At 48.1% G+C, this 19133-nt stretch overlaps 1 protein-coding gene across 3 annotated transcripts in view; it reads right to left on the bottom strand.

The window, feature by feature from the left end:
* Window positions 1–19133, bottom strand: part of LOC128684938 (hemicentin-2) — a 152341-nt gene that overhangs the window by 41669 nt on the left and 91539 nt on the right. Inside the window, exon 1 of one of the 3 annotated variants that reach the window (XM_053771307.2) lies at window positions 2599–2705. The exons of the other annotated variants lie outside the window; for them this stretch is intronic. Coding sequence (XP_053627282.1) covers window positions 2599–2638 — 40 coding nt within the window. The 5' untranslated portion in view covers window positions 2639–2705. Of the gene's footprint in view, window positions 1–2598; window positions 2706–19133 lie in introns of those variants that run through there. 3 annotated transcript variants of the gene reach the window in all.

Here is a 19133-nt window from a genome sequence, read left to right as displayed (position 1 = left end):
GTGTATTTGCAGCAAAATGGTAGAAGACCAATACGGTCTGAAATGATTTTAATTATGCAAGTTCCAAAAGGACGGCTTGTTGGATACAAAAATGTCAATGAAATCAAGACAGTTCTGGTTACAGAGGGTAAAACCGACGTTTACTGTCGAGCAGTCCAAACCTGCCTGCTAGCAGCCCTGTTTCCACTACATTATATCCCTGGAAGAACAGAATGCTGGTCTTGGACTATACCTGTGAATGTACTCTTAAGTAACACCTTCCATCATTTCAATGTTTGTCAGCTGGATGTGCTGCTGATCACAGGGAAGACCACAAGGTCAACTAGTATAGGAATTTGACATTAATACTGGTGTGCCCCAGTAGGATCGGAGACCCACTGCCCCCGGCAAGAGTGCTACCAGTTTCCTGAAAGAATTATCTTCTAAGTTCATTGAAACTTCCTCTCCCAGCACCTTAGTGAAGCCATCCAGAGCTAATGTTAGTTTAAAAGCATTACTATGTACCCTATACCCATCCTGTGGACGGTAGCTAAAAGATTACAAAGGTACATAATGGGTCCAGGGACTGGACCACAAAGTTTTAATAACCCAACAAATAACAGAGGTAATTCGCTATTTACATGGTTACATCTTGTTACAATCTGAGGAAATGTGTGTATAAAGTTCAACTAAACTGTCCCATAAGACAGGTTCATTGACGCCAATAAGGAGCTCTTGATCCAAGGAACTGAACCTGATCTACCCCTCTTTGGATCGAACCTGTCTGTCTTCCATGCTGGGAGGCGTTCCATGAAAAAAACTTTGTCTACTGGGTACATAATCAGATACGCAGAGCGGATCAAACTGCTACGCTATGGAATTAAACTGCTAAGTTATGAAATCAACCTGCTAAGCTATGGAATCAAACTGCTAAGCTATGGAATCAAACTGCTAAGCTATGGAATTAAACTGCTAAGCTATGGAATCAAACTGCTAAGTTATGGAATCAACCTGCTAAGCTATGGAATCAAACTGCTAAGCTATGGAATCAAACTGCTAAGCTATGGAATCAAACTGCTAAGCTATGGAATCAAACTGCTAAGCTATGGAATCAAACTGCTAAGCTATGGAATTAAACTGCTAAGCTATGGAGTTAAACTGCTAAGCTATGGAATTAAACTGCTAATCTATGGAATCAACCTGCTAAGCTATGGAATCAAACTGCTAAGCTATGGAATCAACCTGCTAAGCTATGGAATCAAACTGCTAAGCTATGGAATCAAAGTGCTAAGCTATGGAATCAAACTGCTAAGCTATGGAATCAAACTGCTAAGCTATGGAATCAAACTGCTAAGCTATGGAATCAAACTGCTAAGCTATGGAATCAAACTGCTAAGCTATGGAATCAAACTGCTAAGCTATGGAATCAAACTGCTAAGCTATGGAATCAAACTGCTAAGCTATGGAATTAAACTAAGCTATGGAGTTAAACTGCTAAGCTATGGAATTAAACTGCTAAGCTATGGAATCGAACTGCTAAGCTATGGAATTAAACTAAGCTATGGAGTTAAACTGCTAAGCTATGGAATTAAACTGCTAAGCTATGGAATCGAACTGCTAAGCTATGGAATCAAACTGCTAAGCTATGGAATCGAACTGCTTGGTTACGAAGGTAGTATCGTTGATAATAAATCCGCATTTTGAAGATTATGGATTTCTTTATTATTAAGATTCAGTTCAGAAAGCTGGTCTAGCAAACCCACATCGCCCCATCAACGTGCCTTTAATAAATTTAGTAAAGACTTAACGTAGTCTTTCCTCTGAGCTCCAGCCGGATCTGTTGATGTTCGCTCACGAACGACGTGGAAACATGCGGATTATTTATCAACATTTATGCAATACTGAAATATTTAGGATATAAAATAACAGGAGGAGCTGTACATGGGAATGTGATTGTAGACGAGCTTAATATGGAGCTACGGGTTAAATATAGCAAAGATGAATTAGAAATGGTAATTAGTATTAGATACAGCCTAGCCTACGTGATCACAGAAGACAGGAGATAGTCGCTGTAAACCAAGGTAAAACTTGGCAGCAGCCACTTGTTCTAGACATGGCAATGACGTGAAGAAGACAGTCACTCGGGGATGACATGAGTCACAGAGGAAGAGACTAATCATGGTAATAAGACAGTGACTAATGGAACACTCAGTAAATTACCGTTTTAAGGGAAGGGTACGACACAGCACAAGTTTACAAGCACCAGCACAGCATCAAGACTGCACGACCAAGTGCCAGAAAGAAATTGGGAACTTTTAGAGACGTGAAGGATACAAGCCACAATACCGTGACTGGAGCAATACTGGACTAGTTAAGAGGCACGTAAGTTCCCATGTCTTCTAATAACATGTTGTGGACAAGGTAGATTATAGTGGAAAAATGAACATGTTATTAGAAGACAGGGGGCCCTTACGTGCCTCTTAATGGTCCAAGTCGGACCTAAACGTCGTTATAAGCTTCTGCTATGTGCTGGTTATGTGTAGAGAGATGTGAAGGTATGGAAGTGGTGGAAATATTAGAGGGACACAGGTAGGATAGATAAAGGGTAAGGAAACATACCTGTCAGGAAGCAGAGAGCAACGAGAGCGATCCTGTACATGGTGGACTCCAGCAGACGGCTCCTTCAGGACTGGAGCGATCACCTCATACACCCCCAAAGTCACCTCTCTCTGTGCCTCCTCCTCCTCCACCTCCTCCTCCATCCCCTCGTTCCCTCCCTGCATGCCTCCCTCCACCTGTTGTCGGTAACTTCACACACCTTCCTTCCCTCCCTCCATCTCATAATCGCACTCCCTCACAACAGCACACTCACACAGCCCTAAATTGAGCATGGCGTCACCCCGCTGCCGTTGGCTGCCATCTTTTCCTCGTCTCCAGCACCATCACTCCAGTGCGGGTGTTGACCTCAGGCTCATTATATCTCTTACTCCCTCACTCCTTCCTCCCTCACCCGTCCTCCTCAACGATCTCGCCTACCTCCCTCTCTCTTCTTCCTCCTCCACTAATCTCTTGTACCCCCTTGAAGTGCCGGGTATTTCACTGGTGACAACATTCAAGTCACAATAGCAAGGTCCCAAGTTCGATTTCCTGACAAGAAACATATGGTATAGTTTTCTTACAAGTTTCCAGGTATAAATGTCGTACGAAAACTGCAGTCCTGGTCATGTAAGAAAACTGCAGTCCTGGTCATGTAAGAAAACTGCAGTCCTGGTCATGTAAGAAAACTGCAGTCCTGGTCATGTAAGAAAACTGCAGTCCTGGTCATGTAAGAAAACTGCAGTCCTGGTCATGTAAGAAAACTGCAGTCCTGGTCATGTAAGAAAACTGCAGTGCCTGGAAGCGGTATTCCAGTGTTGGGTTAAAGTTATCCATGCACATGTCAGTATTGTATATCATTATGATAATCATCTTGGCATCTAATGATAATAGTTGAAAAAATCTCCGCCAACTCTGTAATAAAATTAAGTAGCGTCTTCCAGGTGACTAAAACCAATTACTCGCTGAGGAAAATGCCGCCAGCCATCATTAATCTCCATCTTAAACACTATTAATCACGATAAAAATAAAACTTTGTCAACTCTTAAGGATTAACAAGAGTTGTCTTGAGAGCAACAAACCCAGCCATCACAAGCACTCAACTTACCTCACTAGTAGGCTTACTGCACTCATTATCTTCTTCAAACTCACTTTATTACACACACACACACACACACACACACATATATACGCATTTATATATATATATATATATATATATATATATATATATATATATATATATATATATATATATATATATATATAATGTTCTTATTGGTACTCGCCTGCCTATGAGTCGGTAAATATACGGTATAAATTATCAGGTGTGTTTGAGCACCTTGTTGGTACTGGCTTGGTAAAGTTCCTGGAGAGAGAGGAACACTGCTGCAGTAAAACGGCTTATTAGTTGTACGTGTGTCCCTTTGCCGGGCGTGTTGGCTGGTGTTGTTGGATGGTGACTGGTGTTGTTGAGGTGGGTGGTGACTGGTGTTGTTGAGGTGGGTGGTGACTGGTATTGTTGAGGTGGATGGTGACTGGTGTTGTTGAGGTGGATGGTGACTGGTATTGTTGAGGTGGATGGTGACTGGTGTTGTTGAGGTGGGTGGTGACTGGTGTTGTTGAGGTGGATGGTGACTGGTATTGTTGAGGTGGATGGTGACTGGTGTTGTTGAGGTGGATGGTGACTGGTGTTGTTGAGGTGGATGGTGACTGGTGTTGTTGAGGTGGATGGTGACTGGTATTGTTGAGGTGGATGGTGACTGGTGTTGTTGAGGTGGGTGGTGACTGGTGTTGTTGAGGTGGATGGTGACTGGTGTTGTTGAGGTGGGTGGTGACTGGTGTTGTTGAGGTGGGTGGTGACTGGTGTTGTTGAGGTGGATGGTGACTGGTGTTGTTGAGGTGGATGGTGACTGGTGTTGTTGAGGTGGATGGTGACTGGTGTTGTTGAGGTGGATGGTGACTGGTGTTGAGGTGGATGGTGACTGGTGTTGAGGTGGATGGTGACTGTGTTGTTGAGGTGGATGGTGACTGGTGTTGAGGTGGGTGGTGACTGGTGTTGTTGAGGTGGATGGTGACTGGTGTTGTTGAGGTGGATGGTGACTGGTGTTGTTGAGGTGGATGGTGACTGGTGTTGAGGTGGATGGTGACTGGTGTTGTTGAGGTGGATGGTGACTGGTGTTGTTGAGGTGGATGGTGACTGGTGTTGTTGAGGTGGATGGTGACTGGTGTTGTTGAGGTGGATGGTGACTGGTGTTGTTGAGGTGGATGGTGACTGGTGTTGAGGTGGATGGTGACTGGTGTTGTTGAGGTGGATGGTGACTGGTGTTGTTGAGGTGGGTGGTGACTGGTGTTGTTGAGGTGGATGGTGACTGGTGTTGTTGAGGTGGATGGTGACTGGTGTTGTTGAGGTGGATGGTGACTGGTGTTGAGGTGGATAGTGACTGGTATTGTTGAGGTGGGTGGTGACTGGTGTTGTTGGATGGTGACTGGTGTTGTTGAGGTGGATGGTGACTGGTATTGTTGAGGTGGATGGTGACTGGTATTGTTGAGGTGGATGGTGACTGGTATTGTTGAGGTGGATGGTGACTGGTGTTGTTGAGGTGGATGGTGACTGGTGTTGTTGAGGTGGATGGTGACTGGTATTGTTGAGGTGGATGGTGACTGGTATTGTTGAGGTGGATGGTGACTGGTGTTGTTGAGGTGGATGGTGACTGGTGTTGTTGAGGTGGATGGTGACTGGTGTTGAGGTGGATGGTGACTGGTGTTGTTGAGGTGGATGGTGACTGGTGTTGTTGAGGTGGATGGTGACTGGTGTTGAGGTGGATGGTGACTGGTATTGTTGAGGTGGGTGGTGACTGGTATTGTTGAGGTGGGTGGTGACTGGTGTTGAGGTGGATGGTGACTGGTATTGTTGAGGTGGATGGTGACTGGTATTGTTGAGGTGGATGGTGACTGGTGTTGTTGAGGTGGGTGGTGACTGGTGTTGTTGAGGTGGATGGTGACTGGTGTTGTTGAGGTGGATGGTGACTGGTGTTGTTGAGGTGGATGGTGACTGGTGTTGTTGAGGTGGATGGTGACTGGTATTGTTGAGGTGGATGGTGACTGGTGTTGTTGGATGGTGACTGGTGTTGTTGAGGTGGATGGTGACTGGTGTTGTTGAGGTGGATGGTGACTGGTGTTGTTGAGGTGGATGGTGACTGGTATTGTTGAGGTGGATGGTGACTGGTGTTGTTGGATGGTGACTGGTGTTGTTGAGGTGGATGGTGACTGGTATTGTTGAGGTGGATGGTGACTGGTGTTGTTGAGGTGGGTGGTGACTGGTGTTGTTGAGGTGGGTGGTGACTGGTGTTGTTGAGGTGGATGGTGACTGGTGTTGTTGAGGTGGATGGTGACTGGTGTTGTTGAGGTGGATGGTGACTGGTGTTGTTGAGGTGGATGGTGACTGGTGTTGTTGAGGTGGATGGTGACTGGTGTTGTTGAGGTGGATGGTGACTGGTGTTGTTGAGGTGGATGGTGACTGGTGTTGTTGAGGTGGATGGTGACTGGTATTGAGGTGGATGGTGACTGGTGTTGTTGGATGGTGACTGGTGTTGTTGAGGTGGATGGTGACTGGTGTTGTTGAGGTGGATGGTGACTGGTATTGTTGAGGTGGATGGTGACTGGTGTTGTTGAGGTGGATGGTGACTGGTGTTGTTGAGGTGGATGGTGACTGGTGTTGTTGAGGTGGATGGTGACTGGTGTTGTTGAGGTGGATGGTGACTGGTGTTGTTGAGGTGGATGGTGACTGGTGTTGTTGAGGTGGATGGTGACTGGTGTTGTTGAGGTGGATGGTGACTGGTATTGTTGAGGTGGATGGTGACTGGTGTTGTTGGATGGTGACTGGTGTTGTTGAGGTGGATGGTGACTGGTGTTGTTGAGGTGGATGGTGACTGGTATTGTTGAGGTGGATGGTGACTGGTGTTGTTGAGGTGGATGGTGACTGGTGTTGTTGAGGTGGATGGTGACTGGTGTTGTTGAGGTGGATGGTGACTGGTGTTGTTGAGGTGGATGGTGACTGGTGTTGTTGAGGTGGATGGTGACTGGTGTTGTTGAGGTGGATGGTGACTGGTGTTGTTGAGGTGGATGGTGACTGGTGTTGTTGAGGTGGATGGTGACTAGTACTGTTGAGGTGGATGGTGACTGGTGTTGTTGAGGTGGATGGTGACTGGTGTTGTTGAGGTGGATGGTGACTGGTGTTGTTGAGGTGGATGGTGACTGGTATTGTTGAGGTGGATGGTGACTGGTATTGTTGAGGTGGATGGTGACTGGTGTTGTTGAGGTGGATGGTGACTAGTACTATTGAGGTGGATGGTGACTGGTGTTGTTGAGGTGGATGGTGACTGGTGTTGTTGAGGTGGATGGTGACTGGTGGTGTTGAAGTGGATGGTGACTGGTATTGTTGAGGTGGATGGTGACTGGTGTTGTTGAGGTGGATGGTGACTGGTGTTGTTGAGGTGGATGGTGACTAGTACTGTTGAGGTGGATGGTGACTGGTGTTGTTGAGGTGGATGGTGACTGGTGTTGTTGAGGTGGATGGTGACTAGTACTGTTGAGGTGGATGGTGACTGGTGTTGTTGAGGTGGATGGTGACTAGTACTGTTGAGGTGGATGGTGACTGGTGTTGTTGAGGTGGATGGTGACTGGTATTGTTGAGGTGGATGGTGACTGGTGTTGTTGAGGTGGATGGTGACTAGTACTGTTGAGGTGGATGGTGACTGGTGTTGTTGAGGTGGATGGTGACTGGTGTTGTTGAGGTGGATGGTGACTAGTACTGTTGAGGTGGATGGTGACTGGTGTTGTTGAGGTGGATGGTGACTGGTATTGTTGAGGTGGATGGTGACTGGTGTTGTTGAGGTGGATGGTGACTGGTGTTGTTGAGGTGGATGGTGACTAGTACTGTTGAGGTGGATGGTGACTGGTGTTGTTGAGGTGGATGGTGACTGGTATTGTTGAGGTGCATGGTGACTGGTGTTGTTGAGGTGGATGGTGACTGGTGTTGTTGAGGTGGATGGTGACTGGTGTTGTTGAGGTGGATGGTGACTGGTGTTGAGGTGGATGGTGACTGGTACTGTTGAGGTGGATGGTGACTGGTGTTGTTGAGGTGGATGGTGACTGGTATTGTTGAGGTGGATAGTGACTGGTGTTGTTGAGGTGGATGGTGACTAGTACTGTTGAGGTGGATGGTGACTGGTGTTGTTGAGGTGGATGGTGACTGGTGTTGTTGAGGTGGATGGTGACTGGTATTGTTGAGGTGGATGGTGACTGGTATTGTTGAGGTGGATGGTGACTGGTGTTGTTGAGGTGGATGGTGACTGGTGTTGTTGAGGTGGATGGTGACTAGTACTGTTGAGGTGGATGGTGACTGGTGTTGTTGAGGTGGATGGTGACTGGTGTTGTTGAGGTGGATGGTGACTGGTATTGTTGAGGTGGATGGTGACTGGTATTGTTGAGGTGGATGGTGACTGGTGTTGTTGAGGTGGATGGTGACTGGTATTGTTGAGGTGGATGGTGACTGGTTTTGTTGAGGTGGATGGTGACTGGTGTTGTTGAGGTGGATGGTGACTAGTACTGTTGAGGTGGATGGTGACTGGTGTTGTTGAGGTGGATGGTGACTGGTGTTGTTGAGGTGGATGGTGACTGGTATTGTTGAGGTGGATGGTGACTGGTGTTGTTGAGGTGGATGGTGACTGGTGTTGTTGAGGTGGATGGTGACTGTTATTGTTGAAGTGGATGGTGACTGGTGTTGCTGAGGTGGATGGTGACTGGTATTGTTGAGGTGGATGGTGACTGGTGTTGTTGAGGTGGATGGTGACTGGTGTTGTTGAGGTGGATGGTGACTAGTACTGTTGAGGTGGATGGTGACTGGTGTTGTTGAGGTGGATGGTGACTGGTATTGTTGAGGTGGATGGTGACTGGTGTTGTTGGATGGTGACTGGTGTTGTTGAGGTGGATGGTGACTGGTATTGTTGAGGTGGATGGTGACTGGTGTTGTTGAGGTGGGTGGTGACTGGTGTTGTTGAGGTGGGTGGTGACTGGTGTTGTTGAGGTGGATGGTGACTGGTGTTGTTGAGGTGGATGGTGACTGGTGTTGTTGAGGTGGATGGTGACTGGTGTTGTTGAGGTGGATGGTGACTGGTGTTGTTGAGGTGGATGGTGACTGGTGTTGTTGAGGTGGATGGTGACTGGTGTTGTTGAGGTGGATGGTGACTGGTGTTGTTGAGGTGGATGGTGACTGGTATTGAGGTGGATGGTGACTGGTGTTGTTGGATGGTGACTGGTGTTGTTGAGGTGGATGGTGACTGGTGTTGTTGAGGTGGATGGTGACTGGTATTGTTGAGGTGGATGGTGACTGGTGTTGTTGAGGTGGATGGTGACTGGTGTTGTTGAGGTGGATGGTGACTGGTGTTGTTGAGGTGGATGGTGACTGGTGTTGTTGAGGTGGATGGTGACTGGTGTTGTTGAGGTGGATGGTGACTGGTGTTGTTGAGGTGGATGGTGACTGGTGTTGTTGAGGTGGATGGTGACTGGTATTGTTGAGGTGGATGGTGACTGGTGTTGTTGGATGGTGACTGGTGTTGTTGAGGTGGATGGTGACTGGTGTTGTTGAGGTGGATGGTGACTGGTATTGTTGAGGTGGATGGTGACTGGTGTTGTTGAGGTGGATGGTGACTGGTGTTGTTGAGGTGGATGGTGACTGGTGTTGTTGAGGTGGATGGTGACTGGTGTTGTTGAGGTGGATGGTGACTGGTGTTGTTGAGGTGGATGGTGACTGGTGTTGTTGAGGTGGATGGTGACTGGTGTTGTTGAGGTGGATGGTGACTGGTGTTGTTGAGGTGGATGGTGACTAGTTGTTGAGGTGGATGGTGACTAGACTGGTGACTGGTGTTGTTGAGGTGGATGGTGACTGGTGTTGTTGAGGTGGATGGTGACTGGTGTTGTTGAGGTGGATGGTGACTGGTATTGTTGAGGTGGATGGTGACTGGTATTGTTGAGGTGGATGGTGACTGGTGTTGTTGAGGTGGATGGTGACTAGTACTATTGAGGTGGATGGTGACTGGTGTTGTTGAGGTGGATGGTGACTGGTGTTGTTGAGGTGGATGGTGACTGGTGGTGTTGAAGTGGATGGTGACTGGTATTGTTGAGGTGGATGGTGACTGGTGTTGTTGAGGTGGATGGTGACTGGTGTTGTTGAGGTGGATGGTGACTAGTACTGTTGAGGTGGATGGTGACTGGTGTTGTTGAGGTGGATGGTGACTGGTGTTGTTGAGGTGGATGGTGACTAGTACTGTTGAGGTGGATGGTGACTGGTGTTGTTGAGGTGGATGGTGACTAGTACTGTTGAGGTGGATGGTGACTGGTGTTGTTGAGGTGGATGGTGACTGGTATTGTTGAGGTGGATGGTGACTGGTGTTGTTGAGGTGGATGGTGACTAGTACTGTTGAGGTGGATGGTGACTGGTGTTGTTGAGGTGGATGGTGACTGGTGTTGTTGAGGTGGATGGTGACTAGTACTGTTGAGGTGGATGGTGACTGGTGTTGTTGAGGTGGATGGTGACTGGTATTGTTGAGGTGGATGGTGACTGGTGTTGTTGAGGTGGATGGTGACTGGTGTTGTTGAGGTGGATGGTGACTAGTACTGTTGAGGTGGATGGTGACTGGTGTTGTTGAGGTGGATGGTGACTGGTATTGTTGAGGTGCATGGTGACTGGTGTTGTTGAGGTGGATGGTGACTGGTGTTGTTGAGGTGGATGGTGACTGGTGTTGTTGAGGTGGATGGTGACTGGTGTTGAGGTGGATGGTGACTGGTACTGTTGAGGTGGATGGTGACTGGTGTTGTTGAGGTGGATGGTGACTGGTATTGTTGAGGTGGATAGTGACTGGTGTTGTTGAGGTGGATGGTGACTAGTACTGTTGAGGTGGATGGTGACTGGTGTTGTTGAGGTGGATGGTGACTGGTGTTGTTGAGGTGGATGGTGACTGGTATTGTTGAGGTGGATGGTGACTGGTATTGTTGAGGTGGATGGTGACTGGTGTTGTTGAGGTGGATGGTGACTGGTGTTGTTGAGGTGGATGGTGACTAGTACTGTTGAGGTGGATGGTGACTGGTGTTGTTGAGGTGGATGGTGACTGGTGTTGTTGAGGTGGATGGTGACTGGTATTGTTGAGGTGGATGGTGACTGGTATTGTTGAGGTGGATGGTGACTGGTGTTGTTGAGGTGGATGGTGACTGGTATTGTTGAGGTGGATGGTGACTGGTTTTGTTGAGGTGGATGGTGACTGGTGTTGTTGAGGTGGATGGTGACTAGTACTGTTGAGGTGGATGGTGACTGGTGTTGTTGAGGTGGATGGTGACTGGTGTTGTTGAGGTGGATGGTGACTGGTATTGTTGAGGTGGATGGTGACTGGTGTTGTTGAGGTGGATGGTGACTGGTGTTGTTGAGGTGGATGGTGACTGTTATTGTTGAAGTGGATGGTGACTGGTGTTGCTGAGGTGGATGGTGACTGGTATTGTTGAGGTGGATGGTGACTGGTGTTGTTGAGGTGGATGGTGACTGGTGTTGTTGAGGTGGATGGTGACTAGTACTGTTGAGGTGGATGGTGACTGGTGTTGTTGAGGTGGATGGTGACTGGTGTTGTTGAGGTGGATGGTGACTGGTATTGTTGAGGTGGATGGTGACTGGTATTGTTGAGGTGGATGGTGACTGGTGTTGTTGAGGTGGATGGTGACTGGTACTGTTGAGGTGGATGGTGACTGGTGTTGTTGAGGTGGATGGTGACTGGTGTTGTTGAGGTGGATGGTGACTGGTGTTGTTGAGGTGGATGGTGACTGGTGTTGTTGAGGTGGATGGTGACTGGTGTTGTTGAGGTGGATGGTGACTGGTGTTGTTGAGGTGGATGATGACTAATACTGTTGAGGTGGATGGTGACTGGTGTTGTTGAGGTGGACGGTGACTGGTGTTGTTGAGGTGGATGGTGACTAATACTGTTGAGGTGGATGGTGACTAGTACTGTTGAGGTGGATGGTGACTGGTGTTGTTGAGGTGGATGGTGACTGGTGTTGTTGAGGTGGATGGTGACTGGTGTTGTTGAGGTGGATGGTGACTGGTGTTGTTGAGGTGGATGGTGACTGGTACTGTTGAGGTGGATGGTGACTGGTACTGTTGAGGGGGATGGTGATTGGTTTTAAAATTCTACTATGTCTGTAGTGGTGACCTGACAGGATATTTCTCCCACCATAACCTCAAAAACCATGCAAGGTACATTCACAATATATTATGCGCTATAGCGAACAATGTCTTCCTCGTATACAACACAGAGAGGAGATATCAATATTCACTGCTCCTTCAAAACTAGAGACGCCAAGCCCATGATGATTTTCTTCAAATCGCTTGTGCTCTCTAGGCTGGAGTACTGCTGTACACTAGCTGCCTCCTTCAAGGCTGGCGACACCGCAGACCTGGAGAGTGTACAAAGAACTTTCACGGCACATATAAGTACGATAAGGCACCTAAACTACTGGAAACGGTTGAAGGTCCTTGATCTGTATTCCCTCGAAGGCAGGCGAGAGAGATGCATCATAATATACACTTGGAAGGTCCTGGAGGAATTAGCACCAAACATGCACACGAAAATCCCTCCATATGAAAGCAAAAGACTCGGCAGGAGATGTAACATTCCCCCGATGAAAAGCAGGGGTGTCACGAGTACACTGAGAGACAACACAATAAGTGTCCGGGGCCCAAGACTGTTCAATTGCCTCCCAGCATACATAAGGGGGATTACCAATAGACCCCTGGCTGTCTTCAAGAAGGCACTTGAGAGGCACGTAAAGTTAGTACCGGACCAACCGGGCTGTGGTTCGTACGTCAGCTTGCGTGCGGCCAGCAGTAACAGCCTGGTTGATCAGACCCTGATCCACCATGAGGCCTGATCTCAGACCGGGCCGCTGGAGCGTTGACCCCCGAAACCCTCTCCAGGTAAACTCCGTTCACAGAACTGATTGTACTCCAGGACTATACAAAAGACCAGGAGTGTACACTGTACAACACACCAGGAGTGTACACTGTACAACACACCAGGAGTGTACACTGTATAACACACCAGGAGTGTACAACACACCAGGAGTGTACACTGTATAACACACCAGGAGTGTACACTGTACAACACACCAGGAGTGTACACTGTACAACACACCAGGAGTGTACACTGTACAACACACCAGGAGTGTACACTGTACAACACACCAGGAGTGTACAACACACCAGGAGTGTACACTGTACAACACACCAGGAGTGTACACTGTATAACACACCAGGAGTGTACAACACACCAGGAGTGTACACTGTACAACACACCAGGAGTGTACACTGTATAACACACCAGGAGTGTACAACACACCAGGAGTGTACACTGTACAACACACCAGGAGTGTACAACACACCAGGAGTGTACACTGTACAACACACCAGGAGTGTACACTGTACAACACACCAGGAGTGTACACTGTACAACACACCAGGAGTGTACACTGTATAACACACCAGGAGTGTACACTGTACAACACACCAGGAGTGTACACTGTATAACACACCAGGAGTGTACACTGTACAACACACCAGGAGTGTACACTGTACAACACACCAGGAGTGTACACTGTACAACACACCAGGAGTGTACACTGTACAACACACCAGGAGTGTACACTGTACAACACACCAGGAGTGTACACTGTATAACACACCAGGAGTGTACACTGTACAACACACCAGGAGTGTACACTGTACAACACACCAGGAGTGTACACTGTATAACACACCAGGAGTGTACACTGTACAACACACCAGGAGTGTACACTGTACAACACACCAGGAGTGTACAACACACCAGGAGTGTACACTGTACAACACACCAGGAGTGTACACTATAACACACCAGGAGTGTACAACACACCAGGAGTGTACACTGTACAACACACCAGGAGTGTACACTGTATAACACACCGGGAGTGTACACTGTACAACACACCAGGAGTGTACACTGTACAACACACCAGGAGTGTACACTGTACAACACACCAGGAGTGTACACTGTACAACACACCAGGAGTGTACACTGTATAACACACCAGGAGTGTACAGTACACCAGGAGTGTACACTGTACAACACACCAGGAGTGTACACTGTACAACACACCAGGAGTGTACACTATACAACACACCAGGAGCGTACACTGTATAACACACCAGGAGTGTACAACACACCAGGAGTGTACAACACACCAGGAGTGTACAACACACCAGGAGTGTACAACACACCAGGAGTGTACAACACCCCAGGAGTGTACAACACCCCAGGAGTGTACACTGTACAACACACCAGGAGAGTACACTGTATAACACACCAGGAGTGTACACTGTACAACACACCAGGAGTGTACACTGTACAACACACCAGGAGTGTACACTGTACAACACACCAGGAGTGTACATTGTACAACACACCAGGAGTGTACACTGTACAACACCCCAGGAGTGTACACTGTACAACACCCCAGGAGTGTACACTGAACACGCCAGGAGTGTACACTGTACAACACACCAGGAGAGTACAACACACCAGGAGAGTACACTGTATAACACACCAGGAGTGTACACTGTACAACACACCAGGAGTGTACAACACACCAGGAGTGTACACTGTATAACACACCAGGAGTGTACACTGTACAACACACCAGGAGTGTACACTGTACAACACACCAGGAGTGTACAACACACCAGGAGTGTACACTGTACAACACCCCAGGAGTGTACAACACACCAGGAGTGTACAACACACTAGGAGTGTACACTGTACAACACACCAGGAGTGTACACTGTACAACACACCAGGAGTGTACACTGTACAACACACCAGGAGTGTACACTGTACAACACACCAGGAGTGTACACACCAGGAGTGTACACTGTACAACACCCCAGGAGTGTACAACACACCAGGAGTGTACAACACACTAGGAGTGTACACTGTACAACACACCAGGAGTGTACACTGTACAACACACCAGGAGTGTACACTGTACAACACACCAGGAGTGTACACTGTATAACACACCAGGAGTGTACACTGTATAACACACCAGGAGTGTACAACACACCAGGAGTGTACACTGTACAACACACCAGGAGTGTACAACACACCAGGAGTGTACAACACACCAGGAGTGTACACTGTACAACACACCAGGAGTGTACACTGTACAACACACCAGGAGTGTACACTGTACAACACACCAGGAGTGTACAACACACCAGGAGTGTACAACACACCAGGAGTGTACACTGTACAACACACCAGGAGTGTACACTGTACAACACACCAGGAGTGTACACTGTACAACACACCAGGAGTGTACAACACACCAGGAGTGTACAACACACCAGGAGTGTACACTGTACAACACACCAGGAGTGTACACTGTACAACACACCAGGAGTGTACAACACACCAGGAGTGTACACTGTACAACACACCAGGAGTGTACAACACACCAGGAGTGTACAACACACCAGGAGTGTACACTGTACAACACACCAGGAGTGTACACTGTACAACACACCAGGAGTGTACAACACACCAGGAGTGTACACTGTACAACACACCAGGAGTGTACACTGTACAACACACCAGGAGTGTACAACACACCAGGAGTGTATACTGTACAACACACCAGGAGTGTACACTGTACAACACACCAGGAGTGTACAACACACCAGGAGTGTACAACACACCAGGAGTGTACACTGTACAACACACCAGGAGTGTACACTGTACAACACACCAGGAGTGTACAATACACCAGGAGTGTACAACACACCAGGAGTGTACACTGTACAACACACCAGGAGTGTACACTGTACAACACACCAAGAGTGTACAACACACCAGGAGTGTACACTGTACAACACACCAGGAGTGTACACTGTACAACACACCAGGAGTGTACACTGTACAACACACCAGGAGTGTACAACACACCAGGAGTGTACAACACCAGGAGTGTACAACACACCAGGAGTGTACACTGTACAACACACCAGGAGTGTACAACACACCAGGAGTGTACACTGTACAACACACCAGGAGTGTACAACACACCAGGAGTGTACACTGTACAACACACCAGGAGTGTACACTGTACAACACACCAGGAGTGTACAACACACCAGGAGTGTACACTGTACACACCAGGAGTACAACACACCAGGAGTGTACAACACACCAGGAGTGTGTACAACACACTGTACAACACACCAGGAGTGTACACTGTACAACACACCAGGAGTGTACAACACACCAGGAGTGTACAACACACCAGGAGTGTACACTGTACAACACACCAGGAGTGTACACTGTACAACACACCAGGAGTGTACAACACACCAGGAGTGTACAACACACCAGGAGTGTACACTGTACAACACACCAGGAGTGTACACTGTACAACACACCAGGAGTGTACAACACACCAGGAGTGTACACTGTACAACACACCAGGAGTGTACACTGTACAACACACCAGGAGTGTACACTGTACAACACACCAGGAGTGTACAACACACCAGGAGTGTACAACACACCAGGAGTGTACACTGTACAACACACCAGGAGTGTACACTGTACAACACACCAGGAGTGTACAACACACCAGGAGTGTACACTGTACAACACACCAGGAGTGTACAGTGTACAACACACCAGGAGTGTACACTGTACAACACACCAGGAGTGTACAACACACCAGGAGTGTACAACACACCAGGAGTGTACAACACACCAGGAGTGTACACTGTACAACACACCAGGAGTGTACAACACACCAGGAGTGTACACTGTACAACACACCAGGAGTGTACAACACACCAGGAGTGTACAACACACCAGGAGTGTACACTGTACAACACACCAGGAGTGTACACTGTACAACACACCAGGAGTGTACAACACACCAGGAGTGTACACTGTACAACACACCAGGAGTGTACAACACACCAGGAGTGTACAACACACTAGGAGTGTACAACACACCAGGAGTGTACAACACACCAGGAGTGTACAACACACTAGGAGTGTACAACACACCAGGAGTGTACAACACCAGGAGTGTACAACACACTAGGAGTGTACAACACACCAGGAGTGTACAACACACCAGGAGTGTACAACACACCAGGAGTGTACAACACACCAGGAGTGTACACTGTACAACACACCAGGAGTGTACACTGTACAACACACCAGGAGTGTACAACACACCAGGAGTGTACACTGTACAACACACCAGGAGTGTACACTGTACAACACACCAGGAGTGTACACTGTACAACACACCAGGAGTGTACAACACACCAGGAGTGTACACTGTACAACACACCAGGAGTGTACAACACACCAGGAGTGTACACTGTACAACACACCAGGAGTGTACACTGTACAACACACCAGGAGTGTACAACACACCAGGAGTGTACACTGTACAACACACCAGGAGTGTACAACACACCAGGAGTGTACAACACACCAGGAGTGTACACTGTACAACACACCAGGAGTGTACAACACACCAGGAGTGTACAACACACCAGGAGTGTACAACACACCAGGAGTGTACAACACACCAGGAGTGTACACTGTACAACACACCAGGAGTGTACAACACACCAGGAGTGTACACTGTACAACACACCAGGAGTGTACAACACACCAGGAGTGTACAACACACCAGGAGTGTACAACACACCAGGAGTGTACACTGTACAACACACCAGGAGTGTACACTACAACACACCAGGAGTGTACAACACACCAGGAGTGTACAACACACCAGGAGTGTACACTGTACAACACACCAGGAGTGTACAACACACCAGGAGTGTACACTGTACAACACACCAGGAGTGTACAACACACCAGGAGTGTACAACACACCAGGTGTGTACACTGTACAACACACCAGGAGTGTACAACACACCAGGAGTGTACACTGTACAACACACCAGGAGTGTACAACACACCAGGAGTGTACAACACACCAGGAGTGTACAACACACCAGGAGTGTACAACACACCAGGAGTGTACACTGTACAACACACCAGGAGTGTACAACACACCAGGAGTGTACAACACACCAGGAGTGTACAACACACCAGGAGTGTACACTGTACAACACACCAGGAGTGTACAACACACCAGGAGTGTACAACACACCAGGAGTGTACACTGTACAACACACCAGGAGTGTACAACACACCAGGAGTGTACAACACACCAGGAGTGTACAATACACCAGGAGTGTACACTGTACAACACACCAGGAGTGTACAACACACCAGGAGTGTACAACACACCAGGAGTGTACAACACACCAGGAGTGTACAACACACCAGGAGTGTACACTGTACAACACACCAGGAGTGTACAACACACCAGGAGTGTACAACACACCAGGAGTGTACACTGTACAACACACCAGGAGTGTACAACACACCAGGAGTGTACACTGTACAACACACCAGGAGTGTACAACACACCAGGAGTGTACAACACACCAGGAGTGTACACTGTACAACACACCAGGAGTGTACACTGTACAACACACCAGGAGTGTACAACAGACCAGGAGTGTACACTGTACAACACACCAGGAGTGTACAACACACCAGGAGTGTACAACACACCAGGAGTGTACAACACACCAGGAGTGTACACTGTACAACACACCAGGAGTGTACAACAGACCAGGAGTGTACACTGTACAACACACCAGGAGTGTACACTGTACAACACACCAGGAGTGTACACTGTACAACACACCAGGAGTGTACAACAGACCAGGAGTGTACACTGTACAACACACCAGGAGTGTACAACACACCAGGAGTGTACAACACACCAGGAGTGTACAACACACCAGGAGTGTACACTGTACAACACACCAGGAGTGTACACTGTACAACACACCAGGAGTGTACAACAGACCAGGAGTGTACACTGTACAACACACCAGGAGTGTACAACACACCAGGAGTGTACAACACACCAGGAGTGTACAACACACCAGGAGTGTACAACACACCAGGAGTGTACAACACACCAGGAGTGTACACTGTACAACACACCAGGAGTGTACACTGTACAACACACCAGGAGTGTACAACAGACCAGGAGTGTACACTGTACAACACACCAGGAGTGTACAACACACCAGGAGTGTACAACACACCAGGAGTGTACAACACACCAGGAGTGTACAACACACCAGGAGTGTACAACACACCAGGAGTGTACAACACACCAGGAGTGTACACTGTACAACACACCAGGAGTGTACACTGTACAACACACCAGGAGTGTACACTGTACAACACACCAGGAGTGTACACTGTACAACACACCAGGAGTGTACCCTGTACAACACACCAGGAGTGTACAACACACCAGGAGTGTACAACACACCA

This window comes from Cherax quadricarinatus, chromosome 5 (assembly GCF_038502225.1).
Source record: "Cherax quadricarinatus isolate ZL_2023a chromosome 5, ASM3850222v1, whole genome shotgun sequence".
NCBI lineage: Eukaryota > Metazoa > Arthropoda > Malacostraca > Decapoda > Parastacidae > Cherax > Cherax quadricarinatus.
This window is presented reverse-complemented; position numbering and strand designations above follow the sequence as displayed.